Source organism: Saccostrea echinata, unplaced genomic scaffold (genome assembly GCF_033153115.1).
Source record: "Saccostrea echinata isolate AGI-Se365-2 ecotype Australia unplaced genomic scaffold, CSIRO_AGI_Sech_v1 ptg000054l, whole genome shotgun sequence".
Classification (NCBI taxonomy): Eukaryota; Metazoa; Mollusca; class Bivalvia; order Ostreida; family Ostreidae; genus Saccostrea; species Saccostrea echinata.
In genome coordinates, this window is record NW_026889803.1 from 3,478,408 (window position 1) to 3,504,075 (window position 25,668).

The 25,668-nt window shown below is 32.2% G+C and overlaps 1 protein-coding gene across 6 annotated transcripts in view; it reads right to left on the bottom strand.

Moving 5' to 3' along the window:
• LOC133172565 (anoctamin-7-like) overlaps nucleotides 1-25,668 on the bottom strand; it is a 39,542-nt gene that overhangs the window by 8,553 nt on the left and 5,321 nt on the right. For 3 of the 6 annotated variants that reach the window (XM_061307482.1, XM_061307481.1, XM_061307484.1), the window contains exons 2-10: nucleotides 24,632-24,761; nucleotides 20,848-20,944; nucleotides 19,842-19,972; nucleotides 7,021-7,128; nucleotides 5,416-5,433; nucleotides 1,431-1,567; nucleotides 1,050-1,218; nucleotides 463-628; nucleotides 79-169 (exon numbers count right to left, since the gene is read on the bottom strand). In XM_061307482.1, coding sequence (XP_061163466.1) covers nucleotides 79-169; nucleotides 463-628; nucleotides 1,050-1,218; nucleotides 1,431-1,567; nucleotides 5,416-5,433; nucleotides 7,021-7,128; nucleotides 19,842-19,972; nucleotides 20,848-20,944; nucleotides 24,632-24,739 — 1,025 coding nt within the window. In that variant the 5' untranslated portion in view covers nucleotides 24,740-24,761. Of the gene's footprint in view, nucleotides 1-78; nucleotides 170-462; nucleotides 629-1,049; nucleotides 1,219-1,430; nucleotides 1,568-5,415; nucleotides 5,434-7,020; nucleotides 7,129-19,841; nucleotides 19,973-20,847; nucleotides 20,945-21,068; nucleotides 21,119-24,631; nucleotides 24,762-25,668 lie in introns of those variants that run through there. The other 3 variants (XM_061307483.1, XM_061307485.1, XM_061307486.1) reach the window with 2 other exon arrangements.

A 25,668-nucleotide genomic window follows, 5' to 3' on the forward strand; every position in this document is an offset into this window, starting at 1 on the left:
AGTCAATAAATTTCAAATTTTGTGCTATAAATATCATGAATATTTAAATTCTGTCATATTATAAATAGTTTCACTCACACTGGGACATTATGGAACACAGAAATGACTCCGTAAACAAACACAATAATCCCAACAACAGCAGCAGGTAACAACCACGCCGTGTAAAATCCTATAAAAAAATAAATACAGTAAAATCTGTCTAATCCAGATGTTGTGTATTCTGCAATATTGCCTATTATGATGTAAACTTATTTAGTCTCTTTCAGTTAATTCAATTGCTTAAAAAGTTGTCTAATTCGAAATCTTGTCTAATCTGGCCACTTTCTTAAGAACCAGTGGTGTTCGCATTAGACTAGTTTTACTGTAAAATATAACCTCTAGTACACGTAGGTTATTAAAGAGTTCTAACTACCAGATTATATAACACAAGCTAGCTCCTATGCTTCAGTTGAAAGTTCTCACCTAACCAAGCAAAGTATATGCCGATTTTCTCCCCAAAGTACTCTCTGATATGGTCTAATGGTTGGTACTTGTACCACTTTCCCCATCGGGCCCAGTACTCATACAAGACCTGCCGATGGTTCATATCTTCAGGACTAATGCCATGATCTGGTTTCTCATATGGACCCTACAGAAGAATTAATATATATATATCACAATTAAGATAAAATATCTGAAGAACTTCAAAAGACATACCTTGGGAAAGATCTGAAACAATAGGGTTACTCCTGTTAAATTTTATGATGTGAATTTTGTACTACTGTAAATAACTTTTTATTCGTGAGAACTTTATTTTCATTTCATTACGCGAGTCTGTCTGCTCGCGAATATTTTATTCTCACATATATTTGTAATGTAAAGGATTAAATATTGCAGTAACCGCAGCTCGCTAAAATTTTGTCTTGCTTATAAATAACAAATAGCTATCTCGTGTAAATAAGGTGTCACGAAAATATATACTCTATTGATGAATTACATGTATTACACTGTAAAATAACTAACTAAAACTGATAGACTCAGGGGAGCTGAGAAACCAAAGAGTCACTCACATCATGTAAGGGGAATGCTGCTTTGAAAACATCCTCTTCTAAGAGCCTTTCTATCCCTATTTCTGCCCTCTTCTTCTTTCCGTATGCAGTGGTAGACAAAATCTCCCACACCACTCGATGTCTCTGAATGTTTGTGAAGTATGTGTCCTTATTATCACTTCCCAAAAATCTGCAAAAAAAGTTATTTCAGTATTTATTATTATTGACCATATTTGTGCAGAGGAAAAGGATTGATTTTAATCAGACTATATCACACACTTTAAGTTAAAAAAAAATGTCTAACTAGAGGGCTGACAAGAGTTTTCCCACCTACTTTGTTATCTCCCCTCCCTCCATTCCACTCCCATGCATGAACACATACAAACAAAATTTTATACTTACCTATCCAGTTTTGACATTTTGAACTGGCATGTGTAGAAGTCCATTGGCTGGTTAGGTACATCATCAGACATAAGGTTTGGTATGTGTAGAGCTCGGAGTACATTCTCTGACCAGTTGTCTGCAGGATTGGGATGTGCCTATAGACATATAATATCAATTGTATAAATGCCAAAAATATGACACAAACAAGGATAATAAAGAAACATCATGATCAATGATAATGTGGTAACCAAGGGTAAAAATTTATCTCCAATGCACAACATTTATAATAAAAAATCATATTAAATGTATATGAAATATAATGATACACATACTTTTAAAAGGCTATTAATTAAGGAATAACTGTCTTATTTTTTGGATTCATGATGTGATCAATCGAGTGGCTTGCGTGATAATTTGCATAAACGCCGAAGGCGTTTATGCATAAAATTATCACGCAAGCCAATCGATTGATCATCGTCATGAATCCAAAAAATAAGACAGTTATTCCTTATATTTACATGCTCCTGATTCTGCAAATTCCCGTGCTAATAGCCCCGCTTCTGTCTATTTGTCCCGCCCCGCACGTGATTTTTTTTTTAACCGTGCCTATCGATGAACCAGTAGATTTATGTAGAAATAAAGTATTTTTACAATTTGTAATCTTATCTCGGACAAAAACATTGGAAATGTAAATATTTAACAAACAATAAATTTATTCATGATCTGCAGTAGAGACTCTGCTCTTGTTTTAGTTTGTAGTGGAGCTTTTATCATTTTCAAGCCATCTGAGTATGGCATCTTTGAAAATTCAATACCATAGAAAAAGAGAATTGCTAAAATGCCTCAATCATTCTGGTAGCCAAAATGAGTTTTTCCATGAAAACATTCAGTATTTCCCAAGTGTTTATGTTGGTTACTGAATTGAATTCTTTTTGGAAAAAAAAAACTTGTGATAAATCAAAATCTTTATGTCAAACAATAGCCATAAATCAGATGAAAAAGCTAACCTTAACAATCTGCACTGACTATGGGGAAAATAAAGACTATGACTTTTGAACAAAGCCAATTTATATTTGTCTTCCATTTCTCTTAATGATAGGATAGAAAATAGATTTCTCTAGCTGGCATGCAATATGAACATTTCCATTGAATGTCTGACATACAATAACTGGCTTGTCAGTAAAGATACTTCGTTTTATTTGTCAATTCACGCTGGTGACAATGTTCAGTATAAAGGAGTTTTACATTGAAAAATCCATGGAAATATAACAGTTACTAATTCTGTTACACCAATTTCATCACTTAAGAAACAGGGTGACTCGAGATAGAAAGGATGGAAAGAAATGAATATTGATTAATGAATATGAATTTTGAATCAATGCTGTTTCATGAATTTCATTATTTGATAAGAAAAAATTGACTAGAACAGTAGTGATGCAAAGAGATGAACATTTTAATCTTATATAAAATAATTATAAGCCATTAATTCTGCAACAAACTGGAAATGATATAGCCTGTCTAGAAATGAAGTCCATCTATTGGCTGTTTATAACAATTAAGATTAACTGTTACATTTAAAAGCATCTGAAGCGCTCCCTAGCCCACGTTCTTTTACACTTTCTTTTGAGTGGGCTAGCTTTACATTAGTTTGTCTGATATTTTCATTCTATGACAGTCTGAAGCCCACAATTATATTCAGATTCAAAACATTAGATGCTGCCAGGCTGATTTATCAGGTCTTCTCTTGTAATGCAAACAGCATATGAACATTGTCAAAGATAATATCAATCATCAATACACATGTAGCTGCTACAGCACAAATGAATTATAATTAAATTTCATGTCTCATCTTCTAAGAAAGTTTTAACTAAACACTTGTATATAAAACAGTTCAATTGTTACCTCCATCATAGAGGCAGAACAACAAACCAATTAGTACCTCCATCATGGAGGCAGAACAACAAACCAAATTGTTACCTTCATCATGGAGGCAGAACAACAAACCAATTGGTACCTCCATCATGAAGGCAGAACAACAAACGAAATAGTTAACTTCATCATGGAGGCAGAACAACAAACCAAATTGTTATACCTTTAAAAATTTGTTCCTATATAAATCAATACTAATAAAAGGCTAACATTTCCAATGTTTTACTGAGCGGGCATAAAAAAATCGATGTTTGACCGCGGAGTGAGATATTGGACCTGTCGATGAGATGTTTGACAGGTTACGTCACATAATGGGCAGGGTCAGCTAAATCTCATTTGCATTCGTTGGTGTATGTCAAAAATAAATAATAATAAAATAAATAAATAAAAGGTATAACAAAACATTTATTGACTGTGTTCTCGGACAAAATGCGTTTTGTTGACCCCTCGAACGAAACTGGCCTCAGGCAAACAGTTTGGTTCTTGGGTCCGACAAAACGCATGTTGCCCTCGAACCCAGTCAGTAAATGTATATTGTTACCTTCATCATGAAGGCAGAACAACAAACCGAATTGTTACTGCCTTCAAGGAGGCATGACAGAACAAGAAACCGATTTGTTCCTCCATCATGGAAGCACTGACCAACAAATCAAATGAAATGGTAAATACACACTGTACTGGGGTGGAGATTACCAGATTTTTTGCGACAGCTTATTTTCATGAGATAGTCATTTACTCTTTATTTGTGGGACAGAATTTTTGGATTTTGCTCTACATAGTCTTTAAGAATACATGCAAGAATGAAATTTTCAAGAGCAAACTGTCTCTTGTAATTACCAAAAAATAAATTCCTTGCAAATAAAAAGTGATTTAAAGTTAATGAAAAACACTCAAACACCTGTCTCTGTAATTAAAGGTTTTCAAATCATCATCATTTACTGAAGACTAGGCCTTCAGTTATGTAGGATACTATTTATATCAGCTGATATTCCTTCTTAATTAACACATATCTTGATTCACCATAATCAGACATTACCAAGTTAAGCATGTATCAAAATCCAGAAACAAATTTCAGATTACTTAAATATAGCAGAAACACTCATTAAAGTTCATAATTCCTCTAAGCTTACAAAATTTTCAAAAAAAAATGCATTTTATAAATAAAATACAAACAATTTTAGCATAGCTTGCAAGGCAAAATTGGAAAAAAAGACATTTCAACTTGACATATTTATAAAGAAATAATAGATTTTTATCCCATTGAGAGTTACCTCTCTTATCAGAGTATCAATGAACCTTAATAGCAAAAACTATCACATTGTTTACTGTTTATTTTGCAAATGTCAAATATATTTAATCTTGTCCTGTTTCTAAATGGTAAATATAGATCAGTAAGTTATCCAAAAATATGTCATAGGAATAAAATATCTGGATTTTATCTGATGTTTTAATATACCTATTATATTGTAATTCAAGTATCCTTCACTTGGCTATAAATTTTGCGAGGGTGAGAAAATCATTTTCAGTCAGTCGATATTCATAATTACTTCATTGTCAAATCTTAAAAGCAGAGAAAACTTAGGTAAACAGAATCATAAAATAACATCATTGGAAAAGAAAGCAGAAGAGGTGGTGTACAGTATTAAGGGGATACAGTGTACATGTACTTTAGCATGCAGTCATTCCATGGAAGTAAACAAAAGTAAGTATTTTAAGGTCAAGAATGATATAAACAGATATATATTCAAATTCTGACAATAAGAATATATTCAATTTAAAAATATTTTATGCATCAAACATTAATTGGATGGAACAGCAGGCATAAATGCCTCTAATCCTTCTCTCCAAGACAAGACCATATAAGACAATTAACATTTAAGAATATACTCCCTGGCTCGTAGAACAATGGTCCTGTACAATCTGAGGTAACAGTCATTTGATATGCAGATACATATAAGATCAATATATGTGGGAAATATCTATTTGATTTTACAGAGACAGATATTGTAACCTTATGCATAATATGAGAAATTTCCAATGCATGGGAACAAAATAAATGAAAAATGCAACAAACCTTACTGTGTATCAATTCCTAAAATCATATTAAACCAAGGAAAAGAAATTAAATTATCCAAGAAATTCATATTCTTTATACAATTGAAAAAAAAAACAGATAAAAGCACATGGAACATAAAAGAATGCAATTTCTTTTAAAATTGTTGTTGTTGGGTGGGGTGGGAGAGGTGGGGGGTAGGAGGGGATAGAAGGGCATAGTTACATATAACAAATATTTATACTTCTAGATCTTTTGCCACTTTTTCTTGTTCACAGCTATCAGACCAGGATTTCTTCCAGAAAACTAAAGGAAGACTTTTCCTATGTATTCTTACACAAGTTTCATCTTTAATGTTTAAACATGAATTAATGATAAGCTGCTTCTGGGCTGGAGAATTAAATTGATTCCCAGAGTTGTTAAATCAATTATTAGCCCCGAGAAACCACTTAACTCCTCTGCAAGTAAATATACTTAACTCATCAGCAATGCCAGTTAGTCCAAGGAAAACATAATTGAGGACAAATGTTTTGACCTCCTTCATAAAACTTTTAACTGGCACTGGGTCACTCAGCAATAGAATATACATGTATATTCCAAGTAGGTTTGGAAGTAAGCATCTCTAGATTCAAAATCCATGCAAGTTTGATCCAATTAATTAAGGTCTGATGACACTTTCCTGGAATATCTGTTTTTGCATTTCTTTATTATATACCAAAAATCTCTATAATTATCATTATTTTTTTTAATTTCTAAACTATGTTCAAAATGTCTGAAAAATATATACCCGGTAAACCGAAAATTGTGATGTCAGCTGTTCAATTGATTTCCAGTATAGGATTATATAGGAAAATTGTCATCCTCTGGAATCTTGCACAAATGCCTGGTAATGTACCCTAATTTTTTGTAAGGAAACTTCTTAAAAGTAGTAATATATTAATCAAAAATTCTTGGGAAAAGTTACATATTTTTGAGGATATGTTGTCTGACCCTAAGTAACAATGAATGATCCTTCTCTGAAAACTTGAACAATTGGCCATGCATCTTGAAAACATAAGTCAGAGAGATTCACACAAAAGTTTTTCACGCAGGATTTGCATTGATTATGAAGTTGTTTATCATTTATAATGTTTCCAGCTTAGTAATTTTAAAATCCATCAAAAAATTTAAAATCTTCATTCACTTCACTCATGAAATCAAAGTATTTCCATACAGTCCCTGAATAAATTAATTATGCATCAATACTTTATATGTATGTTCATTTTGAAGATAACTGAAATACTAGTACGTCTTTTATCTCTTGGAAAATATTTTGATCTTTAGTGTTGATGTCACTTCAAAACTCTATTTTTAAATTATGAACATTAAGGTTCATAATTCCTCAGTTCACTAACATAATTCTTGCTCTAAGCTTATGATTTTCCAAAAGAAATGTAATCTATTTCATAAATAAAATGTAAATAATTTTAGTAAAGCTTGCAGGGCAAAATTGGACAAAAAAGACATTTCAACTTGACAGCTTTTTTAAAAGGAATAATTGATTTTTATTACATTGAGAGTTATCTCTCTTATCAGAGTATCAATGAACCTTAAATATTCCCTTGCCTATTTAGCTGTTTAACCTACCTGTAAGGGTGCTCTAAAACACAGGTCTTCTGCATAAAAGCACAGGACATCCCAGGGAGCATGGATCTTGATAAAATACGTGATTTTCTTCTGACTCTGTGTACGATCCTATTGAAGATTAAAAAAAAACACAGATTGTTTATTTCTTATGAGAGGAAAGTACGTTTCATACAGACATAATTATAAGCACATTTATTATATATCCAACTGTGTATCACTCAGTTTTACTGTTGATTTTAGGCAACCACATGACGGTGTGATACAACATTCACCACACTGTAGTTTTCCAAGTCCATATCACCCCTATTTGAAACTGATGACGTAGTACATAGTATGCATGACTTTTTTTTTTTTTTTTTGCATATCAAAAAGTTCCTTGAAAAAATGTTTTGTTTAATGGATAAAAGTTGTATAATTGATCCCAAAAGTTTTCTTTTTAATTATTATATTTTGCTAATTTTAGAGGGGTATATAATAATTCATCATCATAACAGTAACTTGATCCGAAGAGCCATATCACATATCGTCACTTTGCATCTCGTTAGATCTGATGATCCCCATCTGTCATCTCCACATGATATGGCTCTTCGGATCAAGTTACTGTTATGATGATATATATATGTTCAATGTGCATATGTACTCATTACATCATGAATATCAAATTCATAAATACAAGGTTTAACATGTTGATAAAATATACTGTTGGCGACATGCTTCATAAAAATATGTATTTGGTTTATGTGCAAATTAAAATATGGGATATCTCTCATGTTTTGTGGTTGGATGTGATTTTTAACCATTGGGTTGTGTATTTTCTATCCCAATTCTAATTTTCTATGGCGAGGGAATAGAAAATACACCACTCATTGTATAAAAAAAAAATATCTAACTGTAATCCTTGTAAGATTCTTTTTATCACATGTTAAACATAGTTGCATGTATCACATGATTTACACTGTTTTTATGTATGAATCCATTTTGTTTGATGTCACAATCACTGAAATGAAAACAAGAGGTCCATGGGCCACAACGCTCACCAGAGTAACTTTTGCCCTGCTGTTCTTCTACTCATATTCCCCCTTGTAATACTTATTGTGGCCCCACTCTACCCCTTGGGGTCACTACCCCAGGAAGCTTCCACATAAATATTAGCTTTTCTGGCCAAGTGGTTCTTGAGAAGATTTTTAAAGAATTTTTTCATTATATTTCAATGTAAAACTTTGATTCCCCATTGTGGCCCCACCCTACCCCTGGGGGCCATGATTTGAACAATTTAGAACCTACATTACCCCATGATGCTTTTAAATAAGTTTCAGCTTTTCTGGCCCAGTGGTTCTTGAGAAGAAGATTTTAAACGATTTTTTCATCATACATTGTATTTCAATGTAAAAATTTGACTCCCTATTGTGGCCTCACCCTATCCCCAGGGGCCATGATTTGATCAATTTAGAATCTACACTGTCTCAGGAAGCTTCCACATCAGTTTCAGCTTTTCTGGTCCAGTATTTCTTCAGAAGAAGATTTTTAAATGACCGCACCCAATTTTTGTCTTTTCTTGACTATCTCCCCTTGTAAGAGGGCTTGGCCCTTCATTTTAACAATTTAAACTTCCCTTCAGGCAAGAATGCTTTGTATTAGCTTTGGTTAAAATTGGCCCAGTGGTTCTTGAGAAGAAGTTGAAAATGTGAAAAGTTTACAGACGGACGAGCAGCTAGACAGACAGACAGTGAACAACACATGATCAGAAGAGCTCAATTGAGCTTTCAGCTCAGGTGAGCTAACAATATCATATAACTGATATCCACTGCAGTTTAAAGGAGTAAACATGTGATAAAATAATTAAGTTTATGTGATATCTATAAAAATTAAGCTTCAATAACTTTTTTGTAATACAAGTAACATATGATCAATATTTTTTTTCTATAATATATATAACTCTACATAATATACGAGCCTGAGCCTAATAACAGATTATAAATGTACAGATGTCAGATCACTGGAATACTCAGGTTCTAATAACAGTCAGATCAATCTTTTTATAAAGCTACAGCTGTATATTAATTCATACTAATGTAATGTACTGAAAAATATATGAACATGAAGGATGAAACTGTGTAATATAATCTAAGACAGTATTCAGCATAGTTGTTATAAAACTATAACATGGCATATTTATTGATCATCCTGAAAGTAATAATTCAAAGTATGTTTATAGAGAATTGAAGTTTCTAAAACTACTCACTTCTACCTCCTCCTGTTGTTAAATGTATACAGTAACATTTTAATTTAGACATATCAATAACAAATACCTTCCCTGCCTCTATATGTAAAGCCTCAATCAATACCTTCACATTGATCAAATATGATATATTCAGTTCAAAGGGTGGAACTAAAAGTTTGACAGATACCCAAAGTGGTCACACTATCAATACAGCCCCCTGATTTTAATGGCATATGACATTGAAAATTCTGATTGAGAATGGATAATGCTTTCCAGTTTAAGAAATATTAAATTATTAATATTTTATTTATACACATACCCAGGGGAGATTTGTTGCAAGGAAATTCTGCATATAGGGAAAATGCATTAAAAATACATAGACATATATTATAAATTCCTATTAAAATGCTTATTTCTGCTAACTAAAAATCTAAACGTAAGAAGTAAATTAATGAATATAAGGATCTTAGTCATATGAAAAGGAAGATTTATGAATATATAGTGATGTGTTCCTTACAGACACAATCAATATATCTATTATATAGATGTGTACATTGTTACAGTACTGGCATTACACTCAGAATATCAAATTATTATGATACAAGGTTTAACATGTTGATAAAAAAAAAAATGCAAAACTACTCATCTCTTGGTTGGCATTATGCTTCATAAAAATTCAAATTTGCTGGTTTATAAATCATTTAAGTGCAAATTTATGATAAGTTTATCTGATATGTATGAATAAATTAGGCTTATATAGCATTTTGAATTACATGTACAAGTAACATATGCAGTGTTCGAAATTAGAGTCAGTCCGTCGGTCCTGCACCGAAGTACAAACAGAAGGACTCATGAATAGTATGTCTAAATGGGTCCTTGAAATAATTTTGGGCCGACGATGAAGTTAATGTCAACCGCATCTTCTCAAACCTTTCCGGCAAGCTCAGAAAATTTTTACCGCTTGTCAGAACTGAACGGCCCAAGAAGTTGAGAATGAAGTTAACATATGTTGGTTTATGTATTTACATTGTAACTTTTATATCTTTCCTGCATTTTGATTGGATATATTAAACAAAGTGACCAATGAGCATCTTCAAATTAAATTACATTTGAGATTAGTAAAACTAGTTACTTTTATCAAGACCCTATCAATTCTTCTTTTCATGTGCTTTTTAAATAAATACTGAAGATTTAATTTTTCCGCGTGGTGTAAGTTTATGCTATATTACGCGTTACAAACTTTCCACAGAAATCTGTCCCAGTGTACTTAAAGCATATTTTATTAACATATTGTGGCAATCTAAGAAACATGTGTATTTATAAGAACAGATTTTGTAATTCCGCAGAGTTTGAGGTCATGAAAAGAGTACATTTACAGAAATATAAACACATCTTAAACTCATTAGGTGTTACATATGACCAAGTAAGACTGTGTGACTTTTAATGTTTTACCGTTTCATATTGTTAATACTTGTGAGTTGTAGATACCCTTTGTTAAATTGACATATTTTATACGAACTGATAAACTTACCGAGATCATCAATAAAAGTTTATTTTTCCAAAATATTTGATGGTATTATTTTTGGGCCTACACTGCCCTGGAAGGACTCATGTAGCCCCTTTATCTGTTGGTCCATTGGACCCATAGAAAATAATTTTGAATTTCGAACACTGAACATATGGCCAACATTTTTTCCCCCTCAAATAAACAACTCCACATGATATGCATACCAGTGATGCCTAATTATAGACCTACATATAAAGACTGGAAGATTGGTCCTAACAGTTAGATCAATCTTTTTATAGAGCTACATATATAATACATACTTATATATGTACTACACAGGACAATATAATTAAGAAGGATGAAACTGTGTAACATAAACTAAAGACAGTATTGCATAGTCATTATAAAACTACATGGCATAAACATATTATCATGAAAATAATTTAAAGTACGTTTACAGAGAAATGAAGTTTCTAAAACTACTCACTTCTACCTCCTCCTGTTGTTAAATGTATACATTTATAAATATAGAAATAGTTTACAAATAGCAAAAAACCTTCCCTGCTTCTACATGTAACCTTCATATTGATCACATATGATCTATTCTATATCAAACAGTTCAAAGGTTGTGGATGAGGTTAAAGGTTAGACAGATACCCAATATGGTTGCATTCAATACGACTCCTCTGATTTTAATTGAGAATGAAATTAGGAATTAATTATGCCAGGTTCTAAATGAGAATTGACAACACTTTTACAAATTGAAGAAATATAACATTCACACATATTCTGTCATAAATATAATTGTTCCTAGGATACATGCATTAGAAATTCACATGAAATATTAAAAATATAAATTCCTTGCCTATTTCCTTCAACTGAAAACATTTAATTGTGAAGTAAATTAATGAATACATGTACCAGCATAAGAATCTTAATCATAAGAAATAGAAGGTTCCATCTGTTCATGAATAATTAGTGAGAACTTTCTTTATACAAAATGAATTTCCATGAATGAATGAATGAAATATTTGTCAATAAAACAGGTTCCTTATCAATTCTTTGGAAGAAAGACTTCTCTTAATGTTTGTATTATTCATCAATTTACATGTTGAACTATGATTAAGTATTTATGATATCTGTTGTGTGTACATATTGACACATAAAAATATTTGCTTTGCAAGTTTCATGATTAAAATGCTGGACAAGCTGCTAGTTTTTTTGAAACTATAAGATAAGAGAGTAACTATTCATAACTGATGGCTACTTAATTTTATTGCTGGCAATAAGATATGAGCAGCAGATGAGGAAATTTTTCGCAGAAACAAGAGAATTACTAGTTACAATGTGATAAATTCTTTGCTCTAATATATAGAGGAAAAAAAGAAATTGACTCCATTTGTACCAGGTAGCTTCTCCATTTTTCTTTGTCAGAAGAGTTTTTTTTGTTCTTGTTTTTGGCTTGTAAAGATAAATTATACATTCCACCTCCATCCAAACTACAAGTATTTTTGTGAGAGGGATACGAGATTTTTAAGAATCAGTTTTTATGTCTTCTAATTACTGTTCAAGGACTAGAAACTTCTTACTGTCCCATTCCTTTTTATTACTTTTTAGAACATAATTTGCATTTTGATCCAATCAACTGGAGAAGGGGGGGGGGGGGTATAGATGAATCAAAACTGTCCTGCCCAGGACAAATTAGTATTGTAACATGGAAAGAAATTACCTTGCTTCTTTGGTCTGAGCTTATAGCAAATTATGATGCAAGAAGGAATAATTTTCATTTCCATTTCAGGAGGCAGATTCAGGAATTTGGGTTAGGAGGCATGAAATTTTTTTCAGAGGCAGGGGGCCTTGGGCCACCTGAAGGCATGACACCTCCTGCCTAAATGCCTGCCTCAATGCATGCATTATTATTTTTGTAGTAATCAATATATAGATTTGCAAATACAGTGTAGTTTCAGGAAATATAAGCCCCAAAATGCACGATCTCCGAGTCAGAATTACTTTCCTGTGCAAATGACAAAGGCCAGGTGAAAAAAATTACAGTCATATATATAGTATGTATTTTCAGTGTCTTTATTAATAAATTTAAAAAACTGTGAAGTTGTCCTATAAAAAAAAGTTTACATGTATACATGTAATTTAATGAGTATCATTTTAGTCTTACATTTCATACTTATTTTCATCTGATGTGAATATATGCTCTCATGTGAACTGTGATGAGTAATTGCTGAGAAAACTGCAATGGAAATTTCGTGCAGATAGACTGGATAAACAAGAAGTTGATATTGGATTCGTACAAAAATGTATCCCACCATATGGCATGCCAAAACAAAGAGTGTCCATTGGAGCGGGGGTATAAAAAAAAGAAATAGATCATGCAATATGTGCACCTCTTTTGGACTTATTTTCCTAAAACAGCCTATCACAAAGTATTTTATGCCAAAAATTCTTAGGCATTTAACTACTGGTCTTGTTACTCTATTTTCCAAAGAAATTTCTCAAACTGCCTCCTTAAGGAATGGAAGGGAAAGGGCATCTAATTCTTGCCAATCCAAGATCGCCATTTTCACATGTAAACAAAATCATTCTTCTTTACTTTCTGAGGTTAAAAAAATTTCCGAAACAAGTTAATTGAGATCTTTAGTAGGCAAATGTTTTTAAAATGTTTTGGTATCAAAAACTCTACGCAGATCTGTATCATGGAGATGATTAAGGAAACCATTTCTCTCATGATATTGATTGCTTGAAAAGTAAAATCCAAGAAATGCTGCTTTTGCAAAAATGCCAAATTTTGTGTTTTTAAAAAATGATCTATTTCAATTTGAAGTAAAAACAAGATGTGTTTGTAAAACACTGATGCCCTCGTATAACAACTTACAACGAAGGTTAAACTTCCCCGAATGGAAATCAAATGTTGGTACCGAAGGTAAGGCGTTGTCTAGAGGAATGTACCTGTGAAATATGAAAGCCCCAGAAGCAACCATTGAATAGATATGAAAAAGATTAAAGTTTTTCAAATGCAAGTCAAACATCAAGGTCAAGGTCAAATGGTCAAAATTAATGGTGCCTAAGGAAAGAACTTCTCACAAGGAATACACATGTGAAATATGAAAGCCCTAGCACCCTCCATTCAAAAGTTATGGCCAAGGTTAAAGTTTCCAAAAGTAGGTCAAATTCCAAGGTCAAGGTCAAACGGTCAAAGTTGTTGTTTTCCAAAGTAAGGTCTTGTCACAAAAATTACATATCTAAAGTATGAAAGCCCTAGCACCAACTATTAAAAAATAATGGCAAAGGTTAAAGTTTTTCAAAAGTAGGTCAAACTCCTAGGTCAAGGTCAAAGGGTCAAAGTTGTTGGTATTCAAAGGAAGGTCTAAATGTCACAAGGATTATACCTGTGAAGTATGAAAGTTCTAGCACCAACCATTCAAAAGTTATGGCCAAGGATAAAGTTGGGTAAATTTTTGCAAAACTGAATCCAACTCCAAAGTCAAGGTCAAAAGGTCAAATATGATGGTACCCAATAATGTCAAATTGAGTTGCTTTAAAAATATTTGTCTTTGTATAAAGATTAATTTAAACTAAAATATGTCCATAAGGCATGAATGTCCCACCAGGGCTCATTAGTAGTGCAACAGAAAATTTGTATTAGTGTATGAAGTTTGAAGAAAATACCTTGAATAGTTTCTTTAAAACTGAGTTTAATATACAATGAATAGTAAATTCAAAGGGAAGGTCAAGGTTAAAAAAAATGGACACAGTTGAGAAATTCTCACCAAATAATGTATCAGTGCATATACTTACACAAAAAAAATATTTTGGAATAGTTTCTTTGAGCTTAAAGGGGAGGTCAAGGTCAAAGGAAAAGTCAAGGTAAACAAGAGGCCCATGGGCCACATCGCTCACCTGAGCAATGTGGCTAGGAAAAAAGCAAAGATCAGTTCAGTATTGAAAAGCTTAAATGCATAAGTGGTCCCTATCTATCCCAAAAAGGGGGGGGGGGGTCATGACTTGAACAAAATTTAAAATACACTAACTAAGGATGCTTCCATATAAATATGAGCAATCATGGCTTTGCTGTTCTTGAGAAGAAGATTTTTAAAGATTTTTCCTATATACTCCTATGTAAAACTTTGATCATCAATTGTGGCCCCACCCTACCCCCGGGAGTCATGATTTAAACAAAATTGAATCTACACCACCTGAGGTTGCTTCCATATAAATATGACCAATCATAGCTTTGCTGTTCTTGAGAAGAAGATTTTTAAAGATTTTTCTATATATTCCTATGTAAAACTTTGATTGTCCATTGTGGCCCCACCTTACCCCTGGGGGTGGTCATGATTTGAACAACCTGAATCTACGCTACCTGAGAATGCTTCCATATAAATATGAGCAATCATGACTTTGCTGTTCTTGAGAAGAAGATTTTTAAAGATTTTTCCTATATACTCCTATGTAAAACTTTGATCGTCCATTGTGGCCCCACCCTACCCCTGGGGGTCATGATTTGAACAAATCTGAATCTACGCTACCTGAGAATGCTTCCATATAAATATGAGCAATCATGACTTTGCTGTTCTTGAGAAGAAGATTTTTAAAGATTTTTCCTATATACTCCTATGTAAAACTTTGATCGTCCATTGTGGCCCCACCCTACCCCTGGGGGTCATGATTTGAACAAATCTGAATCTACACTACTTAAGGATGATTCCACATGAGTTTCATCTTTCCTGGCCCAGTGGTTCTTGAGAAGAAATTTTTTAAAAAACACCATTAATTTCTCACTAATTTGTAATTATCTCTCCTTGGAATAGGGTGTGGCCCTTCATTTGAACAAACTTGAATTCCCTTTACCCAAGGATACTCTGTGCCATGTTTGGTTAAAATCGGCCCAGTGGTTCTGGAGAAGAAGATGAAATTGTGAAAAGTTGACGACGACGACGACGCCAACGACGACAGACAATGGACAAATTTTGATCAGAAAAGCTCACTTGAGCATTCGGCTCAGGTGAGCTAAAAACTGATGCCACTGAATAGCTCTTATCATTATGTATAGCATATTATGTTTGATAAAAAATATCTTGAATACTTTCTTTGAAATTTATCTAAACATAAAAATAGGGTCAAGGTCAAAAGAAAGGTCAAGGTCAAAAATGTTGATGCAGTTAAATAGCTCTCACCAATATGTATCAGCATATAAGGATTGATTAAAATATCTAAAGTTTCTTTGAAATTGAGATAATTTATTAAAATATCTTGAATAGTTTCTTTGAAACTGAGATTAATACCATTTTAAGATAAGTGAAGTCAAGGTCAAAGGAAAGGCCAAAGTCAAAAAATGTTGATGCAGTTGAACTGCTCTGATCAATATGTATGAGCATTTAAGGTTTGACAAAAATATCAAAAGTTTCTTTGAAATTGAGATAATCACTAATTTAAGTAAGTGAGATCAAGGTCAAAGGAAAGGTTAAGGTTGAAAATGTTGATGCAGCTGAATAGCTCTCAATATGTATCAGCATATTAAGTTTGATAATAATATCATGAATACCGGTAGTTTCTTTGAAACTTAGCTTAACGTAAATTTAAAAGGTCAAAGGAAAGTGTTTGTCAGTATCAGTGTTTGAGTTTGAAAAAAAAAACATAAATAATTTCTTTGAAATTGAGCTATATGTAAATTGAAGAAAAGTGGTGTCAAGGATAGAGAAAAGGTCAAGGTCCAAAAATTTTGACATAATTGATTAGTTCTGATCATCATCTATAAGTGTACAAGTTTTGATAAAATACATCTTGAAAAGTTTCTTAGAAACCGAGATAAATGAAAAAATGAGAAATAAGTCAGGGTCACAGGGATGGTAAAGGTTACAAAATTTGACACAGCTGAATAGTACTTAGGCCAAAAAAATTAATAGGCTTGTTTCCTGCTACCAGCCTGAAAAAAAAAATAGGGTAGGTAGGTAAGAAAATTATTTTATTTTATTTTTAATTTTATTTTTTCCGATGGCATTTTTTGGATATGAACTATTTACGAGATCAAATTAAACAAGTCACAGGTCAAAATTGTCTTTTAAAATTAAATTTCATGTCTTTTGATGCACAATTCAAGTGGTATTTTATGAAAGTCCATATTTAAAACATAAAATTTCCTGAAATGCTTGTTTTGTGTTAACATGGAAACCGATTACAGTGACAGAAAGATGAAATTCCAGAAATTCCCGATTTTTCTTCCCCCAAAACTTAAAAAAACTTTAGGGTCGGTTGCAAAAAAATAGGGTCGGTCGAGTAGCAAAAAACAAGACTATTATTTTTTGGCCTTATCAATATGTATCAGTTTACAAGTTTTTATAAAAATATATAGATTTTTTTTTAAACAGATCGAGCTAAAAGCAAAATGACTGACCGTGAGGTCAAGGACATAGGGATGGTCAAGGTCAGAAAATACCAATACAGTTGAATAGCATTCACCAATATGTATCAGTGTATGATGTTTGATAAAATATCTTAAACAGTTTCTTTGAAACAAAAATGACAGGCAGTTGGAAGGACAGAAAGACAGACAGATGGAAGAACAGGAGGAAGACAGACATGACAAACATAATGCCCTGGCCTTATTCCTGGTGATAGATAAAAATGGGGAAGGCTAGCTTTATGCAGCAGCTAACACCTACTCTTGAAAATTTGTTCAAAAATAATACTTTTTATGGTAAACAAATACAGGAAAAAATTGTCAAATGTTGAAGATTTTATCCCATGGTGATGTTTTTGAGATAGTACTTTTAGAAATGCCTACAGCAGTATCATCAACACTGATCTGTTTGTTCATCATGATAATCTTGCTATTCCCTGCAGTGTTTGTTGGTGCAAATTGAATGTTGATAAAACCATTATCTCAAAGCAATACATATTTTCCTGCATCAAATTTGTTTAATCTTTAAACTTCATCACTACAGAGGTATCAGATGAATGAAACACATCCTTATATATATGATTATATAAAAGAGATAACACTCTATGTGCATTAGCCATGTCTGAAAGGGTTGCTATTTCAGTGTAGTTATCAATGTACCTAGTATATAGTGTGTGAAATCCCCTCATGTCTTGCAGTTCTGAATTTAGCTGCTGGCACAAACTGTACAGTATTGTCTATTTGCAATTAAAGGTTGGACTTTTTCAAATTTTAGTAATAGATGTCTCACAAGAACAGAAATCAATTTACCATCTATCTGTAGCATTATCTTGACAAACTAAAGAAATTTCTAACAGAAGGCCCAAGGGCCAAGAATATTACTCTTTTGATAAATTGCACAACCCTGTCACTTATATTCTTAGCTCTTAGTATCCTAGATATTTAGATAAAGCCTTCAAATTCCATGAACTCTCTTCCTCTTTCTCTCTCGCTAAAATATATTTTGAAATAAAACAAATTTGATATTGATCTGTTTTTAGCAAATCTGCTAGATTTTATCAACTAAATTTTTCTGACTTTTAGGATATATAGCAGAACTCACCAAAGTGGTTTTCATTAATTTATAAATATCTGGATAAGGGAAGGGATTAACCCTCCAAAACTCTTCCCCCCATCACTTTTCTCAGAAACCTAATGACAGCCACGAGATTCCCCATAAAATTTTGACTCGGCGTTATAGTTCAATGACTTTGCTCTGCCTACTCCATATTTTGATGAGACACATCTAAAATTCAATTCTCGCAATTCTCAGGGCAATATTCCAGACTTAATACCAACAAAGTGGGCACTTTTAATGACCTTTCACAAAACTATAGCACAATTTTCAATGTAATTTTTCACAAGTAGTGTACCACAGATTACAAAATAATGAAATATGGGTAACGTGTAAAATAATTAATATTTGAATTAATTAGATGATATTAAAGAGCTCGGAAAAAGGGGCCACGGTATTCAGTTTCAGTGAAAACATTCTTTATGCATGGATATAGCTAAGTTTTTTTATATCCCTGGAATAATTCTTCCAAAAAAATTTGTAAAACTTTACACTAACAAGGAAATTTGATATAACAAATTTACAGATATAGCAAACTGATTTTGTCCTGTACAGATTAAAAAACAAACAAACCGATATTTACATGATCTTTTATAATGAATTTTTAAAGATCTCAAAATTTAAAATACTGAACTGACATTACTTTGTGTAAGTATTTATATTTGAAATTCAATTCTCAGAAAACTTTAGTAATTTAGGGCAAGTTTTGTTTTTCATTCTTCTCTGAACATGTTCGATAGTCATACTTTGAAGAAAACATGTTTATTGCAAATTCCCTATATATATTTTAATGAATTCGCTTTATGAATATAACGAATTATGGATATAAGAAAGTAAATTCACAGGTCTTAAGGACTTTGCTATAACTGAATTTTACTGTAACAGGTTTTTTTTTTTGCTGTCTATAGCTATCATAATTTTTGCAAAAATATGCCAAAAAACTCTTATTTTTAATCAGTGCAGTCCTATTTTTTTGTAATTCTCCCATTTGTTTACTAGTGTTGTCTATGTATTTATTTACTATTGACAATTTTATGCAAATTTTTGCGATCTAAAAATGCTTGCAAAAATAAAAGGGAAAATTAAATTATCTTAAATAATCCCATTATATAGTGGTTCAGATTTTAGTTAAAGCCAAATCAAATACTATTAGTCAATTTATTAGTCCCCTACCGGTGAAACTGGAGGGGACTATAGGTTTCCTCTGAGTCTGTCCGTCCTTATATTTAGCTTGCATCATATTTGGCGGAAATTTATTTTCCAACAAGTTAGTGACATCGCATTTCTGAATTTTCATATTATCTATATATGTACAAGAAATTTAGCAATGTACTTGATATAACGGAAGCTGCTTTCTGTCAAAAGTGCTCAATAGAATACACAGCCAAATGTAAAATGTTTACAGTATGTGATTTTAACATCCCCCTTTCTTTTTCTTCTGAAGGAATATCATCATTGCTCTTTATATTTCACTAAAGTTGAATAAACCCTCTCTATTTTGAATTAACATGCATGATAAATGGTCAGACAGACAATTTAATATTAATGCATTTAATTCAGTTAATACCTCTTCCAAATCTAGTCCATTTTTCTTCAGATTGACTAGGAACTTTGCTCTCCATTTTTCAATGTTGGTTGCCTCCGTTTGTGATTTTTTCTTTGCTTGGTCTAATTCCTCCTCATAAACCAGTATAAAATCTGTGTTAAGAGAAGAAGAAGGATTTGGCAACTTTTAGACATTACTGTACAACAGATATATTCCAAGTTATGGTTTGTTAGCACCGTGAGCAATGATTACAGAGTTACATTACTACAGTCACTGTAACACACACTACTTTCAAAATATGCATTCATTTACTGTTATACAATAATAAATGCACAATATATTACATGAATAACAAGAGGCCCATGGGCCAAATTGCTCACTGGAGCACTTTCGCAAGCAAAAAGCAGAAATCAGTTCAGTATTGTAAAGCTTAAATATATAAGTGGTCCAAACTACCGCTTGGGGGGGGGGGGGGGATGGAGGGAGGGATAGAAGATTTTTTTTTTTAAAGATGTTTTTTCTAGATATTTCTATATAAAAAACATTTCATCTTCTATTTTGGCCTTGCCCTACCCTTGGGGACATGAACAAACTTGAATCTACACTAACTGAGGATGCTTCCATTCTTTGAGTGATCATAGCTTTAGATTCATGGCTTTACTGGTCCCAGAAAAAGATTTTAAAAGGTTTTTCCATTATATTCCCATCTAAAAGTTTGACCCCCAATAATGCCTTTCACTCAAGGATACTCTGTGCAAAGTTTGGTTGAAACTGGCCCAGCAGTTCTGGAGAAGAAGAAATTGTAAAAAGTTTACAACAACGACAGACAACAGAAAAATTTTTATCAGAGAAGCTCACTTGAGCCTTCAGCTCAGGTGAGCCAAAAAATTTTGGATAAATGTACAGCATTCTCATCTACATGGACAATGAATCATTACATTGTATAGATGTTACTTATAATCAATGCTACCATAAACAGCCCAAGTTTCCTTATATCTATATTCATATATACATGTATAGTCAATACCTATTTGTCTCTTTCCATCACTTAGGTAGCAAGTTGCATGAAACCGGTCACTCCTGCCCCCCTCCAAACCTGTCATATGAATCCCTCCATCAGAGCTCTGAAAAATTACATGGATTTGATCAATATGTAAAGCTTGTAGTAGATTTGTTCAAAGACACAATTTTGGGAAAAAAGCATTCAGAACAATATGCTTATACAACCATAAAATTATACAAACATACCATATCTGCACAAATTATCCTTCTACAGAAAAATATATAAGCAGTGTACCTTTCAAAGTAAATATGTAAAGTTGTACATATATACACACTTCAAAATATTTATATCCAAAAAGACTGAAGATATTGTTATAACATCAATGTTTGAATGCTTTTAGATACATCTCAAGTAATCATTTCCTTTAAGGCAGTTCAGCACAAGAAGGCTTAAGATTATTATAAGATTTAACATTGTTTAAACATAAACAAATGACAGTGATGGATTTTGTGACTCAGATAGACACAGAGACAAGATGTTTTTCCTGAGAATTAAAAGAACTTTTTTAAAATTAAAACTGCATAATTTCAACAACCTCAGGTTACCCTATACATACATGTCTAAAATGGATATTGATCCAATATCTTGTACATGTATTTCAGTATGTATACTGATTTAATATACTGTAGCCCAGACTATTATAAAGTTATATTGCATGGAAACCAAGTGCATTAGTAACACTTTGGCAGCATTTTGCTCCAAAAGAAATCCCACACATGACTAGCAAAATTATGTTTTAGCAACATAAACCATGTCCTTGGACCCTTAACACCTAAAATATTGTCCAGCTTAATGGTCAAATAAAATCGAAGTTTTTTTAAATTAAAAAAAAAAAAGCATTTAGTACAGTGTTTCGGACTTTATGGCCAAAAGTCAAGGCCAAAGTCAACTTTGAAAATATTTGAAATTCATTTACTTAATGCAAGAAGTCAGTTACCCTTTACAGATTTTATCTTTTCATTTATTTGAATTTGATTTTGTTTTTCATTTTAACATTTGATAACCTTTATAGAAGTCCTAATGCACACTGGTCCAATGTAACACATATTTCTGTATTACAGTACAATGTACTAATTACTTACAATTAAATGCCAAAATTCCTTCTGGACAAATACTTAATCAACTCAAATTTAAATTAATTTAACATATAATTTTCACTCGACAATCCTGAAATTTGACTGTAATTTGACAGTAAATTTTTAAGACTGTATAAATAAATGGGAAATTTTAGTGATTATCTAATTTTGGCATTATTAGCCATGCTAAAATAATTGCAATCACAAATATTGTCATAGAAAGTAAAGTGTTATTATAATACTCAAAATCACTAAAGATTAATATTATTATGCTAACAATAAATGTCCACTTTTATGATAAAATAAAAAAAAAATGACAATCACTAAAATAACCCATTGTACGTTAATGAATTGGAAAGTGACTCATGAAATAATCTGGACAGTCAATGCCTTCAATACTTGGAATTATTAAAATAAAAATTTTCTTAGTTGTAATTTGAAAGCAATTTTCAGACCCCTTCAAATCATGTTTAGCTTATACAGTAACAATTAAAGTTCCAAGAATTGGAGATGGACATAAGTATGCATAAATACATGCATCATCTCTATAAATTGATATAAGTATGGCAATTACTTTTTTTAAAAGATTAATTAATTCTATTATTAAATTAAAGTATTTACTATGAAAAATAAAGTTCATGGCATTGTATTGCTGATCTATATGCAACAAAATTTTACTATTGTTTGAAGGAGTGTGTGGATTTGTAAACATCATTATAAATTCATTATTGCTTTTATAAATGTCATTTGCAAGATTTTTTCTCTTACGAGACGTTTAAATTTTGCAAATAAATTGTAAAAAATTCTTGATTGTCGATAATGATCGATCGAGTTATTGTAAAATTATTATTAGAGACAATTTTTATTCTCCATTCTTCAGTTTGAAATTCATTTGCAGCTATTAATTTAACGACTGAGCAGTCCGATTTAACCCCCCCCCCCTTTCTCCTGTAGACGACGATAGAAGGGGGGGGGGGTTACATGTACTCAGACTGCTCGACCCAGGGAATATTATATGATTCACAACCAAATATTCACAAGTAATAAGTCACAAAACTTGCAGATATTTCCCGAATAAAGTTTCTGAAAACTCGTTTTTTACAGATGAAATGATGACACACAAGTCAAGATACAACAGCTATAAAAATTGAATAAAAATGAACAAATCCTAACTGGCAATAAAATGCAAAGAAATTGTTTGATATACTTCTATAAGCAACATTGATAATTTGCCAATTGATCGTTAAAATACAAGACAACCTCAGATCATGCGGCACTGTCGCCGGTTCGTCAGTTCGTTTTATGACGAAATTATTCTTGGAGAACGTGTCGATCACCATGCTGCATGCAACGGTTGAGGAAGTGGTGACTCATTCCTGACAAACAGACAAGCAGACGACGGACAAAATGCATAATCGCGATGTCACTTGTTCGGACTCGAAAATGAATAATGTATCGAAATTGGCATATACCTATAGAAATTTGATCAGGAAAACTAAGGATGATGGTTATATCGTAAAATGAATTCTAAATAAGGGATCATATCAAATAAATTTACTCTGAATATTTACCGTGATAAACTCTGAATGAAGTGTCATGTTGTGAAAATTTGACAAATGACGTTTTTGTGTATTACGTTGGAACAGGTATGACGTTTCACACAAGTCAATCTGATCAAGATCTAGGGCGTTCCAGTATAAAAAGAATAATATTTTTATTAAAGTTATGGAGACTCCAGACAGGGATTCGCATGTTTCCCTCTTCTGTATTATCTGTATTGGAGATCACATCATGACATGAATGACGACATCGATTCTGTTAGAGGAATTTCGAACTCTTCCAAAAAAAAAAAAATCTCGGACACAACACTAGCCTATTTAGGGACTAGTGTCTCCAGAAAGTTTTAGTGTGAAGATTGCATGTTTACTAGTTTACAGATCTTGACGTCTTTACCATGTTTACTGGACTCACCATTTGAGCACGAGAGTGAAGAAGGTAAGGCTTGCAAAAACAAGTGATGCTCAAACAAAATATGAAACATTCCAGAATGTACCTGGTAATATGCAGTAAAACTAAATACATATTAAATCCGTACAATTTCAAATCCTAAAGGCATTCATTTCCTGTCAAAAAATATCCATAGCAGTTGGTACATACAATTTACCCTTTGGACAATCTACAGATTGACATTCAAATTAGTCATGCAGATAAAAATTATAGGGTTAAAGTATGGCAAGCTCTGGTAGATGTCTGATGAGAACAAGAGTCAAATTTGCCATAATAAAGCATTAAAGGTATTTAAAGGTATACATGTACTTGTATTGGCCTGAAAAATATTATTGTATTGATAAAATTATTTTTACAGAGATGAGGAAATAACAATGACATTGACATGATACAGTTATTGTCACAGACTGTAACCAAAATATGTCTGTGTTTGACATTTTAATCAATGAACTGTTGTTTGATATACAACATAAGCCATGTTCTCAAAAACAAAACAAAGTCCCACTATATTGCAGTAGCATACTTGTATAAGAGTTTAGAAGAATTTCATTGTGGGTTAAAATGCAGCTCATTTTATCAAAAGAAAAAAAAGTATTATTGCATAAATCTTTTGAGACTTAGTTGACAATGAAGTTACAGAAAAATATATGAATTCTGACACTCACTGTCTCCTCCTCCGCTAGGATGCGGATTTTATCGTCGGAGTACTTGTTGACGCTGCCGTATCCATCATAAGCCTTAACTGCTCCATTCAGCCCTTTCTTCTCACTCATGATGCATGAAGTTTAAGTCATTCTACATTAGTAAGAAATCAATGTGTCACAGTCAAAAAGGATTCACAACATGCAAGAAAAAAAAAACTGATAGAGTAAAAACAACAGATTGTCAAACATTCCTTACAGTTCACATCCGTGGGCATTTGTGCAAATCAGCTACTTATTTAAGATTGAATTAGTCTAGTTATTAGTTCAGGGACGTATGGCATTCACAAATGAGTTATTACAATAATCTCAGAGCATGCATTTATTTCCAGTAGCCAGTCTGAAATATTTGTTAAATTATATGAATGTTTACTTATTGATTATAACTAGCTGAATACAATTTCTTGTTTGTTATGCATAATTGCATATGATACAATACCAATAATAAACTATTTTTTTTTCTATAATTTTTCTACCTCAAACAGCATATGATAAAATTTAATTAAGTATACATACATTATATTTACACAGTAGTTTTATTAAATAAATAATTGAGGAAATTTGCATCTTCTTTATTAAATGTTCAATTGTCCCATGTACTGGCTTGCACATGTTGTATCTTTATAACAATGAACAATTGTTAAAAACATATTACACTAGATGTTCATCCACATTAGAGAGTCAGCTTTAAAAAGAATACAGTCAATAACAAAACATATGCCTAATATGAGGTCCACACCATCTTTAAACTTTATATTTCAGGTAATTTTCAGCTCTCTGTTTTTGTAAAAAATCTTGTAAATCATGGGAGGCAGGTTTTTATCCCCATTTTATTGTAAATGTTGGACTCTGGGGTGGCCCAAAGCCTGTCCCAGTTTGTGAACAAACCTGAATATACACTACTCTAGAAATTGTTTCCAATTGCACTATGCACATAAAAATATCATCTGAGCCTCCAATGGCCTGTCTGGCACAGTGGTTAGAGCAAAGGTTTTGGTTCA